Source organism: Equus caballus, chromosome 1, assembly GCF_041296265.1.
Source record: "Equus caballus isolate H_3958 breed thoroughbred chromosome 1, TB-T2T, whole genome shotgun sequence".
NCBI lineage: Eukaryota > Metazoa > Chordata > Mammalia > Perissodactyla > Equidae > Equus > Equus caballus.
Window position 1 is genome coordinate 184,486,045 of NC_091684.1, and position 25,360 is coordinate 184,511,404.

At 42.8% G+C, this 25,360-nt stretch overlaps 1 protein-coding gene across 18 annotated transcripts in view; it reads left to right on the forward strand.

The window, feature by feature from the left end:
• NPAS3 (neuronal PAS domain protein 3) overlaps positions 1 to 25,360 on the forward strand; it is an 829,192-nt gene that overhangs the window by 798,390 nt on the left and 5,442 nt on the right. For 12 of the 18 annotated variants that reach the window (XM_023623732.2, XM_023623740.2, XM_023623775.2 and 9 more), the window contains 4 exons: positions 2,076 to 2,269; positions 6,571 to 6,677; positions 20,836 to 20,983; positions 24,444 to 24,568. In XM_023623732.2, the coding sequence (XP_023479500.1) occupies positions 2,076 to 2,269; positions 6,571 to 6,677; positions 20,836 to 20,983; positions 24,444 to 24,568 (574 nt within the window). The remainder of the gene's footprint in view (positions 1 to 2,075; positions 2,270 to 6,570; positions 6,678 to 20,835; positions 20,984 to 24,443; positions 24,569 to 25,360) is intronic. The other 6 variants (XM_070241873.1, XM_023623784.2, XM_070241899.1 and 3 more) reach the window with 1 other exon arrangement.

The window sequence follows — 25,360 nt, forward strand, 5'->3', positions numbered from 1 at the left end:
GATCAGAGGCTGGGAAAATGGGACATGCAGACAGCTCCCCCCAGCAGCCTGTCTGCCTTCCCAAAATGTTTTCTAGCCCAGATGCCTTTAAATTGCTTTGGAATTGAATACCAAGTGGGGCTTTATTTAACATATCATTTCTGGGTGTGTATTTTCTGAGCATTTATAGATCTGTGTTTTTCCAAGAAGCTGAGTGTTCCTGATAAAACAAGACAGATAATGATAAATGAGCATCTATGTAAGCCTAGCTGGGAGGAGGACCAGGGACTGTTAACACCCCTCCTGTGAAGTTAATCCCATTTCTTTTAGCTATTTCTTTATTAGTTAATGAGGTCTTGCAAAAATGTGTGTCTGTGCTGGTGTTTTTAGCATCCTTGCCTCCAGGAACGTTTTCAAATACAGTTATTCATAAAGGAACTCATCTGACCAAAGCTTAAAGCAGAGGTGCATTAAGTATGAATTTAGTCAACTTCAAACGTGGGTGGTCGAAAAGCTGCTCCTGAAATAACCTAAATAATCCTCCTCATTGGTGTTTCCAGATCCACAGCTTTGGGCGCAAATGTGCAGGGGGACGGGGAAGAGGTGCTATTTAGAACAGCCAGGACTCTGAAGGCCAGCCCCGTAAGCTTTCATCCTGCTTCCTGACTGACAGCAGTGTGGCTTGCTTTTGGAAAACTGAAAAACTTAAGGGAAATAAAAAAAAAAAAACAAAAAGGAAAAGGAACTGTTAGTCAAGCCCCTAGGAAGGAAAGCAGACGCTAGGTCCTCTTGTTCCTGGGAGGGGAGCAACCCGCTTCCCACTTCAGGTCCTTATGACAAAGAGGGAAAAGCAGCATCTCAAAAGATGGTTTGGCGCTCAGTGATGCATTTGGGGAGGCAAACCAAATTCGGAAACTTGGTTAACTACTAAACTGAGCTCTGTGGTATGGTGAATTACAGTGACTACCTCTACCAGGGGGACCCAGTTTTAGAGGGGACCCCTCCCACTGTAGCAGGGTCCTAGGAACACAGAGTACACACACACACACGCGCGTCTCCAACCACCCTCCCGCCAGACACACACACACAACTTTCATCATCCTAAAGCATAGCCACAGAAATCCTTCATACTTTCCACCCTTTTATGATGTCTTTCACCCAAAATGTCATTTAAGGAAGTTGACTATGGCTCTGCTTCTATGTGCAGTTTATAATAAGCAAAGGAACTTTTTCATTATTTTTTATCTTTATTATTATTATTTTTTTATTATTTTATAAAAATAATACTATTTATAATGTGTGAGGATGATCAACCAATTTTGTTTCATTCTGGGTGGCCTGCACTATCTTAGGTATAGTTGGGCTAAAAAACCAAAAGTTACTGCCCAATATTCTCTCTCCTATTTCTGCTCAAGCAGCCAAAAGGAGCCACCAAAATGGTGCAAGTCTTCTTGATCCTACTTGAGTATCAGCTCAAGGAACAATGACAGGCCAAAATCCTCTGTCCTTCAACCCCACAGGGCACTGCAAGAAATCATGGTGTTGGTGAGAACTCAGTGCTGCCTCACATGGAACATCTATGCGCGAAAGGACCCATTCATGTCATTGCCACGGAGTCTTTTATTCAGTAGAATCTTTGGCCTTTTTTGCATTGTCAACCCCTAAATGAAGGGAGGCTCTCAACCACACTTCTGAAAGGAGATGGCCATGTAATCCTTCTCAGTACAACTTTGGAGAGAGACAGACGTCGTCCATTAACAAGGGCTGATGATGCAAACGTTTCCTTTTGCAGCTCAGTGCTCAACTTTCTGGTCATTTTATCTGGTTATGAACTTCCTCTAAATGTAAAAAACAAAGTCCTAAAAAATAGCAATAGCATTGTAATAATGCTGCCTTGAGAAACGCTCAGAGTATAATATTGTCTCTCTTTTGTCCCTTGTCTTAAGGACATTAAGGGCACTTTGACAGCCATTGGGATTACAGAAGGTACAAGCTAATGTTGGTTGTACCAGATGTAATTTTGCATTTCTCAAAAGAAATACTGTTACATTCAGATATAAATTTGACTGTATCCTGTACTTAATGTTCTATTACAGGTGATTCACATAACAGGCCGGCTACGACTGAGGGTGTCGCTGTCCCACGGGAGGACCGTCCCCAGCCAAATCATGGGTCTCGTGGTTGTGGCTCACGCCTTGCCTCCCCCTACGATCAATGAAGTCAGAATTGACTGCCATATGTTCGTCACTCGAGTAAATATGGACCTCAATATCATTTACTGTGAAAATAGGTACTTTGCTTTTGTCTTCATTTGCGCTGTTGTCTGTTGCACGTTGCTGAGGGTTGGCATTCTCAGCAGTCTGAGGGATTTTACTCTCCCAATGAGGCTCATTATAAATCCTGATCTTATTTTCAATGGCTGCTTGGACTGACACCAAACATGCTTTTTTATTTAAAATTTACATTGCTGCCCTGACTTCCATTAGGGACAACAATGGAATGAATTGGGATACCCAGGCTTCCATATGCTATAATTAAGGCCTATTTTGTCTGAGAACCCAAGAAGAAAGCAGGGCTGAGATGTTATTGGCAAAATGGTACAGCAAAAGGTATCTCCTGAGGCCTCAGCCAGACCCACTTCCTGACTACTGCAGGGGCCAGCCTCATGACGGTCAGTGCTCATCCGGGTATGAAGCGTGTTGTCTTAGCTCAGGCTGCTATAAGAAATTACCACAGACTGGGTGGCTTAAGCAACAGACATTTATTTCTCATGGTTCTGGAGGCTGGGAAGTTCAGCGTCAAGGTGGAGGCTGATCAGGTTCCTGGTGAGAGCCTTCTTCCTGGCTTGCAGATGGCTCCCTTCTCGCTGTGTTCTCACATGACAGAGAGAGCTCTGGTCTCTTCCTCTTCTTATAAGGACACTAATCCTATCATGGGAATTCCATCCTCATGAACTCATCTGAACCTAATTTCCTCCCAAAGGCCCCACCTCCTCCTACCATCACACTGGGGGTAAGGACTTCAGTATAGAAATTTGGGGGGGTACACAAACATTCAGTCCACAAAACATGTAGAGAACAAATGAGAATTTGAGGCCCCCAGAGGAAAAAGGGGAAAAAAGAACTTTGCAAAACTATTAAGTGAAACTTTGCGATCCTGAGGACTTCACTTTTATAAATTAAAAAAAGATGACTCATCACCTGAATGACTTGGCAGTCCTTCCTCAACGCTGAGCTTTGATAAAAGGACTTTTTAGCGTCTGGTTTAAAAGTTCACTTTTTCCATTAAGCACAAAACAAGGGACAAGGAAATGGGACAGTGCCCCTTCAGACCTTTCACCTAGAAGTCACCAGCCCATCATCGACTGATTTGAAGAAGACAAAGTGGCCGAGTGCCAGGAGAGGGGTAGGGAGGAGCTGTACATGCCTCAGCTGTGGGAAGGAAGCTTGGGCGATACTGTCCACCCCCTAGAGCCACAGGAAGAATTGCTGAGTCGATTTTGAGAGGATGCTTTTGTGTCACGGATATAGTCAGGCATGGAGGCAGTATATGTTCACTGAGCCCTGTGAGTGCCTTCCGAGGGGAAATGAAAGAGCAGAATGGTCTAGTGGCTTAGGTAATTGACCTCTCCAGGGCCTAGCCAAGGGGAAGACGGATGGCATCTGCCTTCAGTCCATTGGGAAGCGCTACAGGTGTTGAGACCAAGTTAGAAATGCCTACCATTTCCCATCAGGATTTGATTCAGAGGAAAGAATTCACCAGTGGGAAAAGATTCCCACCTGAGCTATTAGTGTTCAGTGGGGTAGAAGACGTCATGAAACTGTCGCTGTTATTTATTAAGAACTCTAAATCTATTTTTCAAGTTTTATTGGCACTTATTAAAATTTTTATCATTGTGACTGTATAGTTGGCTATATCTAAGGTATTCTGGAATGGACAAAGAATATCAGGAAAGACAGCCAAAATGACTAGCTAGAGTTGGCAAGTAGTAATAAAGATAGCTAATGTTTATCGAATGCTTACTACACACTCGGCAATGTGTGAAGCTCGTTACATACACCATCTCATTTAAGCCTGAGGTCAGTTCTGTGAGGGTGGTGTTGCCACTGTCTCCATCATCCTCAGGCAATTTCAGCTTAGAGAAAAAGGTTAAGGGCCTTGCGCAAGGCCACAATCTGAACCCACATCTGCCACATTCAAAAGCCATGCTCTTAGCTACATCCTGGGGGTTCTCCCTGCATTCCTTGTCTCTTATTTTTCTTCAGAAGTCAGGCTAACTGGCAGGAGTTGGCCACAATAACCATGGAGGGGGACCTTTCATACACTTGCACCCATGAAAGAACACAATTACAGTCTTCAAAGCTGTTTATTCTCTGATTAAAAATGTAGAATGCTGGAGGTGGAGCTTCAAGGAGGGAGGTAGATAGAAGGTCAAAGACGGACTCCACGCTTCTTTGAAAACATACGTCAGGCTCCGTCGATGTCGAGTTACCACCACCACTCCCTCCAAAAACCAGAGCCTCATCTTATTGACCTAACTGCCAGTGACTGTCCGAGCCCAAAACTATCACTTAACTTTCATTCCTGTGACCACAGATGGATGAATTCTGTCAACACGCCCCCTGAACCTGCATGCCTTGCGGTGCCACTGTAGTAATTGAGATCATTTTCTGTGACCTTCTTTAAGCTTTTTTTCTTTCCATTTAAAAACAAAAAGTTTTCCACAACCCCTTATTAGCCAATACAATACAGCACCATTTGCCAGCTGAAGATGACAGTCATTATTAAGACAGGCCCCTGTTAAAGGTAACTGCATATTTGATCTGAGGGGAAAGCATACCGTGGGCACATTCATTTCATTTCATTCATTAATCCCTTCACCAACCTCTTAGGTTGTTTCACAGATGAGAAACTGAGGCTCAGAGTACGAGATGCCCTCAGGATGCTGATCCTGATTTAGGGCATCAAACTGGTCTGGAGCTTCCTTCACATGTATGAAGAGTCTTTTTTGACCATTGAGCTGGTCACCTTCACCACGGTAACAGGCTCTGGTGCATAGAAGTGCTTCGATTGTTTTGAGGGATTTTATTCAAATACAGAATAAACTAAAGAATCGTCTTTTCTAAAGAACGAAGTGGCTTTTTCCCAGGGTTTATTGTTTAACTAGGGGATTGCTAACTAGAAACTAATGCTGCTCCTTGACTCTGCAGACCGTTCCCCTCCTCCAAGGTGCCCAGGACGGCCTCGGGCAAAGCCAGCATCTCCAGCTTTCTGAGGCGCTGGCAAATTTCAGAGACGCCAATGAGGCCCTTTTCATCTGTTTCCTCATTTGCAGAAAGGGGGTGTAAACTGCTTGGAAAGCAGCTAATGGTTTTAGGAAAACACCAACTAATCTGTTTTGCACCAGAAAAGCATGGAATCCTGAGAAAACATTCCTTTTTATTGCTTCATTTAGTTTCACCTTACCAAGAATTCTACTTTGGTCAAAAATTTAAATGGCTAGACGTTGAGAAATGCACTCACGGGGTAGTATATTTTAATTCCATTCCGTATCATTCTGGTTTTGTTTTGTTTCTTATTTTCCAGCCTTGGGGGTCAGAGTTAACTTCCAACAGTGATCTCAGGGGTTTCTGAAACGTGTCATTTCTAAAGATTCACTTCATATTTGAATATATCGTAAGTCATAAACCATAAAAAGCACAGGGACAGTAAAGAGAATAAATTAAACAAAAAAAAATTCTCTTTTGGACTGACCAAAACGAATCTGTACTTGGACAGGGAGGAGGGTAGTAAGCATTTTGACGTGTCTGTGTAAACCAGGCAGATGCCCCCACCACGTTTTCCAATTTTTGTTCTATTTTCCTGTGCTCCTGCCTGAGGACATTGACGTCTGGACAATCAATGACAGAGGCTTACACACACGTACTGTCGAGCACAAGCCTGGAAGAGCTGCTGAAATGGTTTAAAAGTTTCTGTGTGGAATCCACCACAGAGTACCAGTTAAAAGGGCCAGGAGTGAAAGCTGAGCTCCCAAATGACTAAGACTAAAAAAGAGAATACCCCCAGGCATCTGTATGTCTCAGCATTTAAATTATATCCCTTGAAATGCCAATTTGGACTTTGTGCCAAGACGCAGCTGAAGCCCTTTTTTCATGGAAATACCCAATAGAAGACCGATCTGTTTAAATGAAAGGTGTCTCTAATCATTTGGTATAAACATAACATGTTTTTATTTTATTATGTAACCTTGAATTATCTTGGCCTCTAATGAGGATCTTGCATTGTTACTGACTCTCAATAATTTCATGGAATTATGTTGTCTAAATGTGTATTCCAATGCCAAAAAAAAGAAAAGAAAAACCTATCTAATTATCTAAACACAATTGTTTGATCCAGTACATTTCCTACTTTTGAAAAAGTCTGTTAAACGTTAAAGAAATAATCTTATCTATCAAGGCTTCTCCCTCGAAGTGCCACTTCCTCACCGGTACCCTGGTATAACGAAAATCATCAGTAGATTTGTTTCTAAGTCACTGGACGGTTTCTGTGTTTCCCCTTTCTGACTTCCGGCCTGGGTTCTTCCCTCTGCAGGATTAGTGATTATATGGATCTGACCCCTGTAGACATTGTAGGGAAGAGATGCTACCACTTCATCCACGCCGAAGACGTCGAGGGCATCAGGCACAGTCACCTGGACTGTAAGTACCTCCTGTGTGTGGGAGCAACCTGGCTGGCGTCGTCTCTCTCTGATGCTTGGTTTCAGTGTCAGTTCTTCCCTTCTTGTCTCCTGGGTACATTTGAGGTGACTGTCAGTGTGCACTGAGAAAAACTGAGACATAAATCACTTCAACCTGTTTTGGCGTTAGATTGAAAGTTGGACCTCAGGCCCAGAGAAATTGCTGGATCTTTAGGTGCTCACCCGGGATTTCGTGGTCTCTTGTGCTCTCTCTCCCATGAAGTGATGGGGGAGTCTTTGTCTTAAGTGCTTTCTTGACCCTTTCATTTTCTAGAGAGCAACTTCCTCTCTGAAATTTGCGGTCTCGGTTTCAAAATATACCTGGGAGAAGACAAGTTCAAATAGGCCAGAGCCTATAAAAATTCCTACTTGACTAGCCACAAAACTGGGGCGAGGGAGATGCCCGGGCACAGGGCAGAGCACATCACGTGGACAGAGCAGTTCTCAAAGGCAGTATCTTTTCTCTGTATTTCTGCAAAGAGGGTTATTCAGAGGAGCAGGTACCTCCATCTCCTGACTCCTGGGAGGAAAGGAACTCATCTCCGCTCTTTGAGTCTGGGTCCCAACTCCTGACTTACAGGCTCACGTCTAAGGCACTGTTTGGGCGTTTAAGCAGAGCGGGACCAGCAATGCTCAGAGTCCCAGCAGCATCTCACACACCAGCATCCTCATACTGTCCTCCCTCATCCAACTCAGCTGGGCTGTTTACACTGTGCATTGAAGGGCTCTGACAATCCCATAAGGCAGGATGCAGTGATCCGGTGGACCTCTTAGAAAGGGGCTGCCCTTTTCTAGCCAGAGGTAGGTCTTTTCTATGACCTCATGGACTCTTCCTAAAAGATGAGGGCTCTACCAGCTATATTCCAGAAGATTCTAAGCAAGTTCTGAACTCTGGTTTTAAACACATGCCAGGTGCCACAGATGAGATGGTACAGCTTGCAGCTGAAGTTTTATGTTGTAAAACCAGCCAGGTGGCCTTTGTAGTTACTTCCTCTCTCCTTTCTTGCCATGGCTGAGGAAAGCTGTTCTAGATCCTTTCTGCCCTGTGCTGTCATTTGTTCATTTCAAACTCAGGTCTGCAAAGACTTGATGGAGAGACAGCCAGCTAGCCAGAGTCTCAGAGTGTGAGCATCTTGCACTGTGTTTTTAACCCTGCATTAGTAACACTGACGTGGGACCAAGTTCAGTATCAAAGTCTGTATATACCATGTCTCTGGGAAAAGCCTGCCTGCAAGGCTGCTCTCCAGCAGATTCTGCTCCCCACACAGACTACATACATGCCTTGGTATCGCACACCAGGGATTTAAGAAACACACTTGTTGCTAAGAATGAATGGGTGTTGTGTATCGCAGAAGCAGATGGCTCTTCAATTAACTGGGGAAAAAAAATGATGCCATTTCTTGAAAAGAAACATCAGGTTCTTTGTAGCTGGGAATTTCGAGAAAATGGAGAAAGATCAGAATCTTTGGAGGAAGCTATGGATATATTTTTTGGACCAATATATGCCAGAGATCCAGACTTTAAAAATGAATATCTTATTTGTAGTACGCTGTCATAAACCACGTGTGTGGAGAGAGGGGGGTGTTTTTGATTTTGGAATCTTAAATGAGGTCTAAATTCAGAAACCTGATGCTGACGAAAGAGAACGTTGTCATCCTCAGTTATTATTTGGAAAATGTCACGCTCTCTCTGGGATTTGATTTACACCTTGAAGAAATACAATTCGTCAGGAACAGTGAGCTAGGGAAGTTCGTTTCTTCCCATAAAGCAAAGGTCTCTAGCAAATATGTCTGATGCCATTCTCTGCCATCTACTTTTATCTCATTTTTAGTAATGGGAATAATTTGAGAATCCTAAAAATAAACAACTCCGCCATTCACTATTGTGCTAATCTCCTAATTTTTGTTGTTTCTTGCCAACTAATAAACAGAGAAGGTATGCTTTCAAATTCTGTGATTTCTTTCATTGCGTGATATTGACAGGCTGGCGATTGCTTTATGATTTAGCCTACTAATAAAGATTGAGTTCATACTTTCAACTCGTACACATGACTTCTAATTTTAAGTTCATTTAATAACCTTAAACACATGAAAAACAAATAGAATGAGCTGATAACTCTGCACAGTAAAATACACTTCACATATTTAGCTCTCATGCTGTGGAATAACTCCACAATGTCAAGTAGCACACAATTAGTAAAACTGTAGGGGGAGGAAAAGGAGTGTTTTGATCCTGAAGAATTTTGATCCTAATCAGATTGAAATTTCAACATTCTTGTAGTGCTTAATATCTTCAATCACACACACAAAAATCAAACTGATGCCAATGTCAGGTTTTGCATTCTGTGATGAAATAAAATGCTAAAATATACAAATGCATCTTGCTTTGTACAATAAACATTAGCATCATTATAAAGTAAGATTGAGTCTAAAATTGTGTGATGGAATGTCTGATGTTTACCTAATTCTCAAACCAAAGCCAGCCCAGTAACAAAATGACAGAGCATGTAATAAGTCTTGGTTGTGTAAACACTGGAAGAAAAGGCAGAAAGCCAGCACAGCATCTTGCTTGTCCAAAGCCCTAGGCTATTACTGAAGGATGCCTCAACTGTGTCTTCTTGGCAGGAGAAGGTCATGGTGACATAGAATCAGCTCAGGAATAAGATAGAATTCTAAAACAAAGGGATGGTTAAAAAATAAACCACATTAACTATTTAGCTTTTCTTCCTAGAGCTATTGGCACAATTCCTTGTTCTGTCCATGAAAGACAGGTTTTAGTCATCTGATCATATTTCTATTTTGATTATCTGTCTTATGTGCTGGTTTATGGATAAGATTTAAAAAAAAAGATTCAATAGTCTTTGATAACTCAAAATGCTATCTTTATCACATATCTTTTTCCTAGTGTAGGCCTCTGTAAATCCATAGATGAACTCGTCTCTAGAATGAGAAAAGTAAAAGGGAATCTGGGCAGTACCAGGATTTGACAACATGAAGACATTGAACCAACAACTTTGGAGCATTGACTCTCCCACCAGGTTAATACAAGACACCTGATAGTTCACTGGGTTTCAACAAAAAGAATCACATTATCTATACAAACATGGCGGGTTAGTGAAATTATCCTGGGATTCTAAAACCAAGGGAATTTCACACAGTGACCAAAGACCTTGTGATTTTTTTTTTCTGTAAGCCAACTCACTGGAGTCATTGAACCAATTTCACTGATTCTTCAGGCCAAATTGACCAAATCAACATTTCAAGGTTTGAATTCTAAATCACTCATATTAGCAATCATTTGAGCATCTTTGCCCACCACCCTCCGGTTTTCCATTGCTCAGGAGGTCCTGACCTCCAGCTGAGCAGTCATGTCTCCGTAGAGTTGCACACTCCAGTTACCTGGAGCATCTGTGTCACTCTTGAATTATGAGAGCGGTTTCGGCACAACCAATTACTACTCTCCCTCTGCCTGTGGCCTGAAAAGTCTAAGGGCAAATCACGATTGCTAAACCAAACAGAGAAACATGCTTTGTATTTCTCCTTCATCCCTTTTAATCCAGCCTTTTGTCTATAAAAGACACTGAATTTGGGGCCAGCCCCGTGACTGAGTGGTTGAGTTCATGCTCTCCACTGCGGCAGCCCGGGGTTTTGGCGGTTCAGATCCTGGGCGCGGACATGGCGCCGCTTGTTAGGCCACATTGAGGCAGCATCCCACGTGCCACAACTAGAAGGACCTGTAACTAGGATATACAACTATGTACCGGAGGAATTTGGGCAGATAAAGCAGAAAAAGAAAAAAAAAAAGACTGAATTTGTCTAGAGATACCCAAGGGTTCTTCCCAGGTCAAATCAGCAACAAGTCTCTAAAACCTGGCAAGAGTGGCCTGAGGGAAACCTTCCCTTCCCTTTATAATGTTGTGCTCCACCAGCAAGCTCAAGGCTCTGCATCTGTGGGTCTTCAGAGAAAGGGAGCCAGAAAGTGTAGAAGTGGTGTCAGTTTTCCCTTCCTAGAACCACACCCAGCATGAGGAAACTCTGGAAGAGTTATTTCAGAAAGAGAGAAGGACTTCCAGCCTGTCTATGAGATCACGTAGAGTTAAAAAGTGTGGCCTGCCCAATATATTTGGGAGGAGTTAAAAAAAAAAATACAGTAGCCTAAGTGTTTATTTCTTAATTACAAAATTCTATACTTCCTAACAAAACTAATCCACAGCTACCTGGCATAATGCACTGCATGCTGTTTTGCATCAATAACCCCCACACTTCCTCCTGAAGGCATCTCATCGCCAAATGCAAGCTGACTGCTTAATGCAGGACTAATTAGTATATCCCCTTCCAGTCTGCAGGCCCTCCATTGTAATTCCTTCCCAGCTCATTTTTTTCCACAACCGAGCATCAATCAAAGTAAGTGCCCTGCCTGCCTAGGAAACACAAGATGTCCTCCATGCATTTGTCATCTGCCACACAAACAAAGGGGGAATTTAATTGTTGATTTGGGTATGCAGCCATTGCACACAGTCAAGGAAGCCACGAGAGAAGGAAGAAGGGAAGGTATCAAGTATTATGGGAGGGCCAAATGAGGGGGTGGGGTGGGGCCCTTCTATTTTCTGATCTGGGCCTTTTTCACGGCTGAGTCCTCAGGGATTCAGCTGCAGCCCGATCACTGGGTGGACTTTTTCCCAAAGCAAATGAGTTTTTCCTCTTCTTCCATGTGAATATGAAAATTCTTGTGAGAGGAAATGCGTGTAATGGCTACCACGTCTGACTTTTTTCAGAAGCCAAGTCAGTCTACATCATGTGCCTGTCCATTAACTAAAAAGACTGTTACGTGAAGACAAAATAGCGCCAGGACTCTATACAGGAGTGAATTAGTATTATTATTTTATATCTTTTTTTTTTTTTTTTGGCAAGTGCTGATTCTGGCTTTTCAAATCCAAGGGCAGGCGAACACAGAGAACAGAGACCAGCAAGGGCCTAAGGTCCAGGGGAGTGTCTCTGCCACGCTGCTCCACTGCTTTATAGAAATGCAGGGTTTCAGGCCGACGCCCAGACTCACGGAATCCGAATCTGCAGTGAACAAGCTCCCTAGCTGACTGGCCGTCATGTGAAAGTTGGAGAAGTACTGACTGCTAGTAGTTAGACGGCGTTACTTTATATGGAGTAAAAGCAATCACAAATCGACTGACCATCTTAAGGACTTCATTTTCCTCTCCAATTAGATGAATTTTATGAATAGGAGTAAAATATGAGTAGGGATTTGGCTCTGAGGGTATCTCAGTCGTTGTTCAAATGAACGAGTATGTGATTACTTGATAGATTCTTTCTTTACAAAGATGTAAAGTCTTGAATATCAGTGGAGAGGGTTCATAGAGTATAAATAGTAGTAATAGTCAACTTGTAAGCAAAAAGAGGTCTTTATTCTTTTTCCCAGCTTAATATTTTTTCTATTCACTTGATTGCACGTGTGAATATTTTCCCTGTTCAAGTTCATCTAACATTTATGAGTACTTAGCATATTCAAAGCTTTGTGGTATTGCTATCAGGTTTCAAAAATAACTAAGATATGGTCTCTACCTTCAAGGAGCTTACATACTGGTAGAGAAGACAGCATGAAAACAGCCAGTTTTGAAAAAGTGGCATAAAATGAGGACTATTAAGATGTATAAACAAAACACAGAAACCCCAGAGGTGGGGGCAGCCAAGGGAGGGTGGAGAAGTCCCAAGACACAGTTTCCCTGGACCTTGAAAGAAGATGGCAAGAAGCCAGGCTGGCAGGAGATGTGGGCGGTGTAAAGGGCTTCCAGGCTCAGAGGAGCACACGAAAGCACACAGAATACAGAAACACATGATCTTTCTCTCTGCCCAGAGAGGAAGCCAGAACTGCGATTTGACCAACAGATGCTTATGATTCCAACATGGCTTCTCGGGCTTCTCCTTATTACTGTTTCAATTAATAGCTGCTTTTATTCTCATAAAAAGAACCGCCTGATGTTTGAGAGAAAATAACCCATTGCTCTTATAAAGCATGATCAGGAAAAAAACAAAACTTCTAAAGAAATCATCCATTTTAATCTAAATCAATTAACCTTAATAAAAACCAATTCCATTACTTCTTATAATGGCATCTTTTTCTTCATCTTGTATAAACTATACTTTAAAATACTTTTATTAAAACATTGATTAAATGACACCCTGTGTATCTCTAAGAACCTCAGACTTTTTCTACACAAAAGAGCAGCATAGGATTTAATTGGCACATATGTTTAGTATAAAATGGTTTTCCCATAAATATAGGGTTAACTAAGGATCAGGTTACTTGAACCTCTTTATGAACTCCCACATCCTCTCTGGCTTCCTAGAATTTTCCTCAGGGCATATCAGCTCAAATGCATCTGGTGTGTCCATCTAGCTGATGTTTCTGGTTCATCAGAAAACCCAAGTAAAAATGACGTAAACTTTCTCTGAAATTGTCTTAACTTTCTCTTCATGCTCAAAAGACAGCTATTTCCCTGTCAGTCATCAGTTCCTCACAGGACAACGTCCAAAATCAGGAAAGGGTCAGTCGCCATTTTGTGTTCATTTTTGAAAGAAAAGAGAACATTCCCAGAGGCCCTGCAGTAGAGAGAAGCCCCCTTATGTCTCATTGTCCAGCATTGCATGAAATACCGAAGCCTACGCCACACGCTGGCAAGGATGGAATGACCGTGACTGGTTTAAATGATCCAAGTGTATCCCCTTGGGACTTGGGAGGAGCCCATCAAACATGAAACTCCGAGGGAGAGTTCTGGCATCCAGAAGGAAGTGGCGGAAGAGCCGTTCAGCGGAGAGGCAACCACACTGCTACGTGGGAGAATCTGTAATGGCCTCACAATAAAGTACTTGGATTTCTGAAACTCTGCAGAACAGGTAAACAAATGGAATCTGTCTGGACTCCTTTAAATAATCCTGATTTTCTGGAACACTAGCTTTGATATGCCTATGCCTCACCACCTATATATTTCTTGTTAAAGCTGTCCGGTGGACTTAATTAAATGACGGCATCCAGAAACACAGCGTCCACCAGAGACATACGATAAATTCGAGTGTAAGATCCACCTCATCCGTTTTGCCTTTGTTTTTTTTTTAGGTTACCCTACGTCTCAGCCTAACCTCCCCGCTACTCCACTCTTCTTCATTTGTAAAGGGAGGAGGAGAATTCCCCCTGACCGGGTCAGACCCTGTGCTTTCACAGACCTACACACCACTTTCCATAAGAGTTATCCCTGTGATCAATTTATTAGTAAAAATGACTGATAAGCATCTGTCTCCCATTCGAAGGCAAACAGAGGTAAATCCTTATTTTCAGAATGAGGAAAGCTTTTTGACAATCTCCCACAGTAGACAGACTTCCCGTTGCGTCTCGTCATCCAGTGTTCCATCATATCCCAAACCAAAGCCAGTCACCAGCAAGGGAAATGGAATCGCCGTGACTAACTGAGACAGCTACAGGAGGGCGGGCCCATGACTGGTTTCGCTCACTTTGATCTTCCCCAGTGCCTGGCATAGAGTAGGCACTAAAAAAAAATATTTCTTGGGGCTGGCCTGGTGACTCAGGGGTTTAGTTCACACGTTCCGCTTCTCGGTGGCCTGGGGTTCGCCAGTTCAGATCCCAGGTGCAGACATGGCACCGCTTGGCAAAATCCATGCTGTGGTAGGCGTCCTACATATAGAGTAGAGGAAGCCGGGCATGGATGTTAGCTCAGGGCCAGTCTTCCTCAGCAAAAAGAGGAGGATTGGCAGTAATTAGCTAAGGGCTAATCTTCCTAAAAAAAAAAAAAAAAAATTTCTTGAATGAGTGAATAAATCCACCATTTTCCTCATTTCCTAGCCATAAATCTTTCTCAATTCCATGCTGAAGAATTCACTGCTTCTATATAGCTAAATCTCACATAAAAAAAGAAGGCATGGGGGCTAAGAAATCCTCTGTCCTTAACTATTTTAGGTCAAGAAGGGCAGGAATGAGTGGCACTGAAACTCCCTGGTTGGAGTGAAAACAGCTTGAAAAAAATCTGAGATCTCAATGTCACTCACGCCACCAATTCCTTTGATTCTTCCTGTCTTAGAAGACGATACCATCAGTGTTTAAAAGCATTGGTCTCCAATTCACCACATTATCACGAAGAAAAGGGAAATTTATTTTTTAAACTTAACAAATTGACATGTTCTAAATCAATGAAAAGTTTTCTGTACGATTCAATATTAACAGTTAATAAAAATCTATCAATTGGCAGTGATATAGGAAAAAACCTCTTCTGAGGTTATAAATCACACAGATAGCAATTCAAGCAGGGCTTGTCATTAGCGCATTGGGGGAAAATCCATAGATGATGCATACGCATTCACAGAACATCCACAGGTCTTCTGTCTTTAGGCTCGTAACTCACATTAAGCATCAAATATCATTAAACTTTACCAAATATTGCTTGGCACATAGATTTACAAAAAAACTAAAAACCAATTTGTGGATGCCTGCTATTTAAGACATCTAGCTCGCTAATTGCAAAATCTACAGGAAAGTCTGCACAGCATCAAAGCCTGGGTTGAGCCTATGAGCAGTTGTAAATGAAAAACTGTCTCTGTTGCGGGTAAATAAAGCACTGAACGCAGAGTTTCTGGCTCTAATGCTATTTCTCCTGTGGCTTTTGAAAATGACCTTTCTGTAAGCGTCAAGGACGATAACTTTTTAGATAAAGAAACTTGTTCCTGTTTTAAGTCTATGTCAGGTTCATTCCCCTATAGCCCACAGTTTTCAAAAGCAGAGGAAAAAGTAATCCAGAATTTAAAAAAAAAAAAAAAAAAGTCCTGTTTCCAGAATGAAGTTCCCTGTCAGCCTGCCTTGGGCCTTAGGTGGAGAAGCAGAGATTAAAGAGTCAGTATTCTTTTTCATGTTTCATCTGCCAGTTTGGTGAATGTAGAAAGAGAACCGGTGGGTACAACGAAGCCCCCAACGGTGGTATTAAGGAGAAAGTATGATTCTAGCACGCCCTCCTTACTTACACGCACACTCCATATTAGTGAATTCAAAAATAATTTTTGAGTTTCTGGCGGAAGCTGCCCGCTCTCCGTTCTCTGCGGCCACTAGTACCTCAAGGAGGGGGTGAATGGCGCGGCAGATGCGTCCTCCTATCGCCATGACGATAATGAAGCTCTTTGTCCAGCTGTGTGAATGTGAAGTGTGAAATCTCCGATGACCTCACCATTTCCTATTTATTCTATACTTACCTGAATACACCAAGTACTGCCGCTTTTTAATGCATATGCAAACCGCTAAAATGTCCTTTTGTGAGGCACTTTGCTAAAAGACCGCTTTTGATATGTGTTCTTCAAACTGAATTAGACTGCTTCCTTCTTTTTAAGACACAAGTAACTCACTATTTAGAATCTTTGGCTTTGATTTTGTAGAACAGCCCAACAGGAAGAGACCATGTTCTCTTTTTTTCTCCATATTTCTGAAGGCAAACTTGTACTGATTTGTTTTGATTTACTAACAGAATTATGTTCCTGCCACAGACACAGCCTTCCTTTATGTCCTTTCAGTCATCAGTCTATTTCTGTGGACAAAGTTTTCCCAAGGAAACTGAAATCCCTCTGTTGGCCACTGTGTGCAGAGCGTGGATGTGCGCTTCAGCCAAAGAGGTCATCGGATTTGGGGACAGTAGTTGTTCTTTCTAAGCAGCACATTTCTTGTATGGCTACCACTCAAACCAAGAGACGAAGTGACGTTTTAAAAAGATAGTCAATCAAACTGAGCATCCAGTCTTTTGGGGGTAAAAATGTGTATTTGATGTAAAAGCTCACGTGTTCGAAACTGTAAGCTCTCTGCAATTTTCTTTCGATTGAACTGTGTTTGCCACTCCCTTCCCACTTAGCGGGGGTGGTGTTTTGATGCTAATAGCCAAAAGTTGTCAAATGAGCTGAGCTGGGACAGTTCAACCAGGAGGATTTAAATCCCTTTGTCTCTGTTGTCTTCTTCGCACAAGTGTGGGGTCACCTCTGTCCTCTGAAGAGCACAGTGTGTAACTCAAAGGCACCCTTAGCTTGGCAAGTGGAGTGGTACTGATGACAGCTTCTTGGTTTTCCTCAGAGCAATAGCAGCCAAAAGCAATTGGCTACAGCCTAGACTTCAGAGTAAAAAGGAACAAGCTCTTGTGTGATAGCAGAGCGTTGGTTCACGTTTATACCCGGGACCGTTCAAGATTGTAAGTGAACCTGGGGCAGACGTACGCATCCTCCCTGTGTCTTCGTGTTTACCATGTAAAATCTAAGAAGAGCCCATTTAAATGTTTTACGATCCTTACATAGAAACTAATTCCTATAGCACAACTTTAAAGACATAATTCTAGAGACGTTATGATGTGATCAGTGAATTTAATGAGAGACACACAGGCTGTTCTCCCAAAAGTCTCAGACGGCAAGAAGTAAACTTCAAGGGGCCGGCTGACGGTGTAGTGGTTAAGTTCACAAGTTCTATTTCAGCACCCAGGGTTCGCAGGCTCAGATCCCAGGCGCGGACCTAGCACCACTTGTCAAGTTATGCTGTGGCAGCATCCCACATAAAATAGAGGAAGATTGGCACAGATGTTAGCTCAGCAACAACCTTCCTCAAGCAAAAAGAGGAGGATTGGCAACAGATGTTAGCTCAGGGCCAATCTTCCTCACAAAAAAAAAAAAAAAAGTAAACTTTGAGATAAACCAAAAAGAAGACGCCAGGGTATGTGCTGGAAGTACTTGGACCATATCATGGTATAACACTAAAAATGTGATCCACATATATATTTTCTCTCTGTCTGCTTCCTCTCTTTATAGTTTGAGCATATTGTTAGGAATTCACTCCTGGGCTCATTGATTTGATGATTCTCTATCTCTTTTCAAGGGACAATTAACCACTTTTTAAGGACTTCCATATCAAGTAACTTACATCATGCTTCTTTCTGTTTTTCCCCACAAAAGGGATTTTGTGAAATAGACAGACACAAACGTTCTTTCATATCTCACCATTATCTAAAGCTAAAACTCAAAAACAAGAACAACAGCCACTGGACGAAAGAGAATTGAGAAAGTTTTTGTGTTTTTCAAGTTGTCCAATTTATTACAAACTAAAAATCTCTTCCAAACTGGCACCAAGGTGGCTTTTCTTCTTGAGCTGATTAGGACCACATGAGCTCAGGAAAAGCTGTCAGATCCTGCCTCTGGCACAGCTGGAGTGATCCAACTGATTTGCCAGTATGATTTTTTTTTTTTTTTTAAGAAAGAAGCTTCATCCCAAAGTCATAAATTTATATTCTGGAGCCCCAAGAAAAAATTATTCCTTATTCATATTAAAGGAACCAAAATTCCATTGTGACATCTTTTATGGGATCTCCTGATAAACAAAAGCAACCAGGGCACAATTTTGGTCAACATCTCACACTCTAGTGAGAGCTAACTCCATGCCCTATTGCTGGTATCTAGATTCTTGCTGACACATGGAGGTCTCCACTGCGTTTACCACGGTAAGTTAAGGCACTCAAGTAGCTGCCCGACGCCCCCAAGGAACCCCTTAGGGGTTTCCCTCCTGGTCAGTCCTTTCACAACCACTTCCTCCTGTCAAAAGTGACCCAGCCTGCCTCTCTTTCATGTAGGTCTCCTCTCTTTGCTAGACATCCCTTGGCCTGGGTGGTAAAGAAGGCTGTATTCGTATATTCATGGCCCTAATAAATTTGTATGTATCTTCTCAGGAAACACAGAGGCACTTAATCAGACCCAGAGTCATGCTGCCTTAACTGTCTTTGAGCAAACAAACCTTCCAGCCCCCTTCACAGCGCATACATGGAGCCCACCCGGAAGCACAGGTTTTTCTGGCTTTGCATTTCAGAATTGAGGTTTTGTTTGCTTTTTTGTTTGTTTGTTTTTAAATAAGAGAAAGGAAGGGAAGGTGATCTTTACATTGCTTCTGCAAATTCTCATTTGATTTTACAATTCCTTTCTCACATTGCCCCTTTCTATGCACTGTATCCTAGGGATAATTTTTTTTTTTTTAATTTTGCCTGCCTTTGGTCAAATTCTGGTCCAGAATCCCCAGCCAGACTGGGCTGATCTGGCCTACCATCTCAGTGTTTTCTTCATGTGATTCTAAAAAGGGGCTTCTTAGTCTCCTTGCCTTTGTTAAAAATACTAGACCCATTTGAAATTCTTCTTTATTCCAGATACACAGCAGATAGAATTATACACCAACCACTGATCAGGGTGCTCTAAGTTTTCTCTCTGAAACAGTGGGCAGAATTTTATAACCCACCGTTCTTCTATTAATAGTTAACCAGTTCGAGCGGATCTGAATAAAAGCGCATCTTGTTGCATGCAACAACGGTTTTGACAGAAGAGCTGTACGGCAGAGTCTGTATTTTCCTGCTTTCAGCTTCGCCACGCAGTTTTGTAGGCTGGTAAGCCATGCATGCAGAATGGCAGAACTTACAATCGCCGACAAAAGGAGAGGACAATGCTACCTGTGGAGCCTCGCCACCGACAGACGATGACAGTTCCGGGCCTTAAAAAGAAACTAAACCGTTGAATAGTTTCAGGATAGAACTTGCCACTTCTTGAAGCCCTCATCAAAGCAAGGCTTTTTCAAGCAACTGTTGAGACATAACTACTAAATTTTACAACCATCCATTTAGCGTATTGTGAGCAAAAGGGAAAATGGGAGAAAAGCATTAAAGTTTCTATGTCTATGGATATAATACGTGGAGGTTTGACTTTTGATCACTTTCAGAGCCAGGAAGAGAGGCTCAGACACGACGGGAAGAGCGTCGCAGCCTTAAACATGGCTCTTTTCCAAAGTGACTTCTCTTTACCCATCCACACCCCCCCCAAAAAAATCAAAATGTACTTCATGAAACTATTGTCTATGAAGCACTTATTAGCCGTAATTAAATGGACAATATGAATTTACTACGTCTTTAGGACTCTGGCTTGTTCTGGTTTAGAGCAAGATGATTAATGCAAATACATATTACTTGAGATAACCATTTAGCAGCTAATTTAGCCAAATTTATTACAGCAGTTAGAGGTTTTTCATTTTAGCAGACGGAGACAAGGACATGCCAAAAGTGGGCGACGTGGACGAGTGCACACTGCCCTCTAGTGGCCGCCCAACCGGCGCGCTTTTGGGGGTGTGGAGTGGCCGTGATCGGCAGCCAAGTCTTAACAGCAGGTTCTGCACGTTTCCGGCATCCTTTTAAACCATTCCCATCCATAGCACTTTATTTCAAGGGATGATTTACTGCACCTTCCCCCTTTTACTAGCTCAGGAGTACCCAGATACAAATCAAATCAATTTCACCTTGGCAAGATTTTGGTTAAAGTATCATTTTTAACATCTGCATTTTAAAGCTCTCTTTCAGTGGGTATTTAATGGCACCGTTTCACGTTACTGATTGTTTTTACTTGTTCCTTCATTTGGGGCCATATTTCAGAGTCTGTGTGGAGCTGTCACTCTGTTTGGCTTCAGCCAAGTCAATTCTGTGCCTCCCTTAGGCCAGGGTTTTTCTCTGACTTGGTTGGGGGATTTATTTTGTTCCAACATTCAGTAAAGTCTCATCAGAATTTGCCCTGACTAACCAATGTAAATTTAGTTCATACACGGACTATAAATTCCGTTAGACAAGATCAAAAGGAACAGACGTATAAGGACGCCGTTTGATACTGCTTGCACTGAGGGGAATGATCAAAGACTGGGGGTAAAGCATCTTCGGAGCCATTCAAATATCGAGAATCTCGAAGGGGTCCAACCCATTCACAATATCCACACCGCTTAGGTGTTCTGTGAGTCAACAAGATTTGTATTCCTTCTATTCTTCTTTTCACACCATGGCTGCCCAAAACAGAATCAAGGCTTACTACAAATGCTACTAACCCTCTCCGCTCCACTGAATTGTTGATTTCATTTGTCCTACTAATGGCATCCTACATTAAGCGTCCAGAGGGCCACCCCGGGCTTGGTGTGGGACCTTGCCTTTCTAAGCTTGAGGTTTTGCAGAGATGACAGTCATTTAGTCTCAGGCTTAATACACAATGCCTTCTGTTTTGTTTTGTTTTTTCCCCCAGTGCTGAATAAGGGCCAGTGTGTAACGAAGTACTACCGTTGGATGCAGAAGAACGGAGGATATATTTGGATACAGTCCAGCGCCACCATAGCTATTAATGCCAAGAATGCCAACGAGAAGAATATCATCTGGGTGAATTATCTTCTTAGGTATATTTTCTGATTCTTTTTCATTTCTGTCTTAGGTATAAAATATGCAGCCCGATGGTTAACAGCTGACATGTTGTATTACCTTTTGACAGTATCTCGTGTGGAATTATGTGGAAAGTCTGCTTTTCTTTCCATAAGATTCAAAGAAATGTGAAAAGAGCAAAGCTGTGTTGGAAAGGACTCCGAGGGCAGATTCACAGAATTTTTTATAATTCTTGGTCTCAACCATTTGGGCAGCTCTGCAGAAGTTACTTTGTTTTCCCCAAAAGTGTTCAGGCCAGAAAAAGAAGACAGTTTTGCCTACAGCTGGAGCATTCAAAAAGCACCTCCTTCTCCCTCCCACATGTACTTGTACTCATGCACTCCAATCCTTGTGAAAATGAAGCAAAAGAGGATGGGGAAAAAGTGGCAGGTACATTGTATTCCTCCTGGACTCCATCCCTTTGAAGCTTCAGCATATCATATAGGGTTTGACTCCCTAGGCATCACAGTTTTGGTAAGCAGAGTGAGTTGCTTTGCCAGAATCAAGACAATACCAGTATAGAAATGAAGGCAATCTTCTTTTCCCTGCTGTGATCTCAGGCAAGTTTTACTGCTGTTTTAATGCGTCCTCAAATTTATATCCATAAATGTGGCCAAGCTCAGCGGCTTCCTAAATTCTAGTGTGTGACACCAGTTCTCTCTCCTTCCTTACTTTCTGCCTTTGGAGTCAAACTAGCAAAAAAAGCAACCAAGACCGACAACCTGGGTGGTCTGAGTTTGGGGGCAAGCTTTCTGGGAGGCTCTCCACCAGTCCTGTCCTGAAGCTCTCCGAATGTTCAGTCTGGCTCTCTCTCACCACTGTCATTCCAGTCTTTGGCTTCTCTTGGTCTAAAGCCACCAAGCAGGGCCCACACGTAGTATGAGTAGGAAAACTTCCAATAGGTCTTATGAATGGAAGTTGTTGCCCTTTGGCTGCTAATCTAGACCGAGAGTACCTGAGTCCCATTTTTCTTGGAGACAGCCAAATGGAGCTGAGATGCTGACAGCCATGGCTCATGAGCACACTGGCCCTTCAGAGTGTGTTCACGCGCGTTGGTGATGACTTGACGGCATGAATGTGCTTGCTACCAATAGCATATCAATCAGACTCTAATGATTATTGCTCTAGAGAGGGCCTTAATGTGCACCACTTAAAAGAGTCTTCATTTATCTGCTTTCTTTTTCCCTTTTTGACCTCTTCTACTCTACATTAATTCTCTCTGAAGGTAAAAGTATGTGTGTTTAATGTGGCTTCCTCCAAGGCCTGATTTTCATGCAAACTATCCCCTGTTTGTGATATGCTCAAGATGAGTTCTGATATCAAGAAATCCTTTTACATAGAGGTTTATGGAACAGTGGCTATACGTAATGCAGAAGGTTATGAAAATTCACATGCCGAAAAGGAAATAGCATAAGGTATTGTGGCATTGACATTCTTTTGCTAGGCAAAAATGATGTTGTGCCAAGGAGACCTATTATTTTTTAAAATTAGGCATTGGTAACAGAGACACCAAAGACTAGAAAATGTATCTCAGGTTCATGTACCTAGGGTACTAAAGTAATCTCTATGGCTATTACTCCCATTCAAGGAGATTTCTTCCTATCTGCATCTTTCTTACTGCCTCATCAGCCTCATGACATCCTACTCTGTGCCCAAATGGAGGGAGTGAGAAGGGTTAAGGAGAGGTCAGTCCACGCAACTTTGGATCAACGCTGTTGGTCCAGCCTAGGATCACATGGTACAAGCACATGAGTGTTTGGTGATTCTAGTCCATCTAATTCCACATGGAGAGGAAGGAAGCAGTTTGGGTACCAAAGACCAGTCTTCAGGCTCAGGAGCCTCAATCTCAGATGTGCTGGACCTGTTTCAGCTGACCCAAGGTCTCACTCTGTTCAATAATGAAAGACTGTAAGTTGGGTGACAAGTGATTTGTGAACCCCATGGCATCTGGACCAAAGGAGACTAAGACAGATGGGCTTTAGCAGAGGAAACTCCACCAAGTCTCGCCCTCATTGGTATCACTTCTACAGGCTAGAAATCTACTAAGAAAAGCACTTGGCCTTGGCAAAATAGCAACATTGAAGTTTGTTTCTCTTCCCCACACTTTTGTTCTTTGTTCTTCCCTGAGCAATATATTCATGCTCCCTCTTCCCCCAGAATCCCTCACTTCTGGGCCCCATCCGGGCTTGTCCATCCCCGTTCTGGAATCACTGCTCCCGTAGTCTTCTTCCCATTCCCTCCCAATGCTTGATAGACTTACAGGCTCCTAGAGATTCAGAGACTGCATAAGTGCTAAGGCCACCTTCCCACCACTGGTCTCATCTGATTAGCTAGAGAAAGCTCTGCTGCTGAAGCTAATGCACACTCAGGAGTAAATGCCTGAAACCCATCTCAGTGAATTAACCACCCCAGGGACATCTGCAGTTCTAGGGCAGTCACTGAAACAACGACTCTTTAAGAGAGGCGTTTCACTGGAGATTAGCAATGAGTCAGGAATCACTTCTGGTAAGTCTCTGGTTGGCCAGCCTTCATGGAAGGATAGAAGTGCCATTTGCTATTTGGAGGCAAGAGGCTTTCCTTGTGCCTTCAGATTACAGTAGTCTATTCTGCTCCCACATCAGGCTGGCTTTAGAGTGGCATTTCTAGAAGACATCTAACTCAAACTGACCAAACACACTCTCTTTTCCAGAAAAGGCTTGTTTCTAAATTAAAAATAGAACAAAAATTAAGCACGTTTGTGCAAATGGGGTTCAATCCATTCTGTTAGGGGCTCTGTCACACTGGGACTCTCCCCACTGCAATCAGAGTTCCAGCTAACAAGCCACAGGTGTACACCACATGAGCAGATGAAAATATGATTGTAATGGGTGTGTTGACAGTTCGGTAGCCATAAGCCACGCATCCCAAGGTGCACCTGTGCATCTGTCAGATCGTGAGGCGCTGAGGGCTCTGCCCGCCCCCCCGCAGTACCTTTGGCACTATCTGAACAGCTGAGAAGCTCCATCAAGGGGCCAAGACAAGGGTACTGAGGCAATGGACTCATTAGGAGCCCAGGAGAAGATACGGCACCCCAGGCGGTATGAGAATGAATTGCTGAGAGTACTTCTCATCCTCCCTTCCCCCAGGTGTTATACTGGGAGGAATGTCAAGCAGCACAGGTCCCTGGCCCCCAGTGGGCCCTGATTATTTAAAAGCTTTTTAGTGGCTTTCATGTGGCATTTGGATATTCAATCATTGTAGCAGGGTGCACCTGTCCCCAGCACATGCAATCTCAGCTTCTATAAAAGTCCCATGATGAGCTGAGAAATGATTTCATGCTTAGTCTTTTAAATTCTCTAAACTTCAAAAGTTTGGGCCAAGGGAGTGGGAAAAAGAGGGTCCAAAGCAAACCATACAGAACGGGTGTGTGCACTCCTGATGAATGCCTCCCTCCCACAGCAATCCCGAGTACAAGGACACACCCATGGACATCGCGCAGCTCCCCCACCTGCCAGAGAAAACGTCGGAATCCTCGGAGACATCCGACTCCGAATCCGACTCTAAAGACACCTCAGGTATTACAGGTATTACCACTTCTCCATGTTCTGCAGTAGTGGCTTACCTTCCCCAGCACGAGGGGCGGGCAGCGGCCAGAGGGCCGTGGTCAGAGCAAAGCAACCGGTCAGGTTTTATAGAGAGATACATGTCACATCAAGTTACCTGAGTTTCTCTCTGTACATATGTATATATACTTATATACCACCACACACATGTATGTGTGTATAGACATACAATATCTACATATATGTATGTGGTAGCATACAAATATATACAGGCATGTATACGTGGTAGTGTATAAATATATACGTATATGTATGTTGTGGTATATATTTATACACATGTAGGCATAGGTATTTCATGGTATATAAATCTATGTACATAAAGATACAGAGAGAGATTGATTGATGTAGTCATCACTCAATGGCAGCCCTCCACAGCCACACAGAAGGAGCCCGGCCCTAACCCCATAGGCAGCTCGGGCTCTCTCTGCTGCTTCAAGTCAGACTGTGACTTTGAGCCCCAAATAGTCACATCCTCACCAAGCCGGATTGCGCCTCTAAAGTGGGATCCTTAATGGCATCGGTAAATGATTCTTTCAGATGCTGGACTGTTATTATTTTCTGAATCTATGCAGAACAAATCCATGCTTTCTCATTTCTAGTTATTTTGGGAAGTAGACTTTCTGAGTAGTTTTGGGGGCAGAAGAAAGTTAATACAAAAATTTACTTTTCTTCCAATCCCCAACCCCCTTCCACATATAGAGCCAGGGAGCACAGAACTCAGAGAATTTTATAGCTGCAAAACCCCTCAGCCTC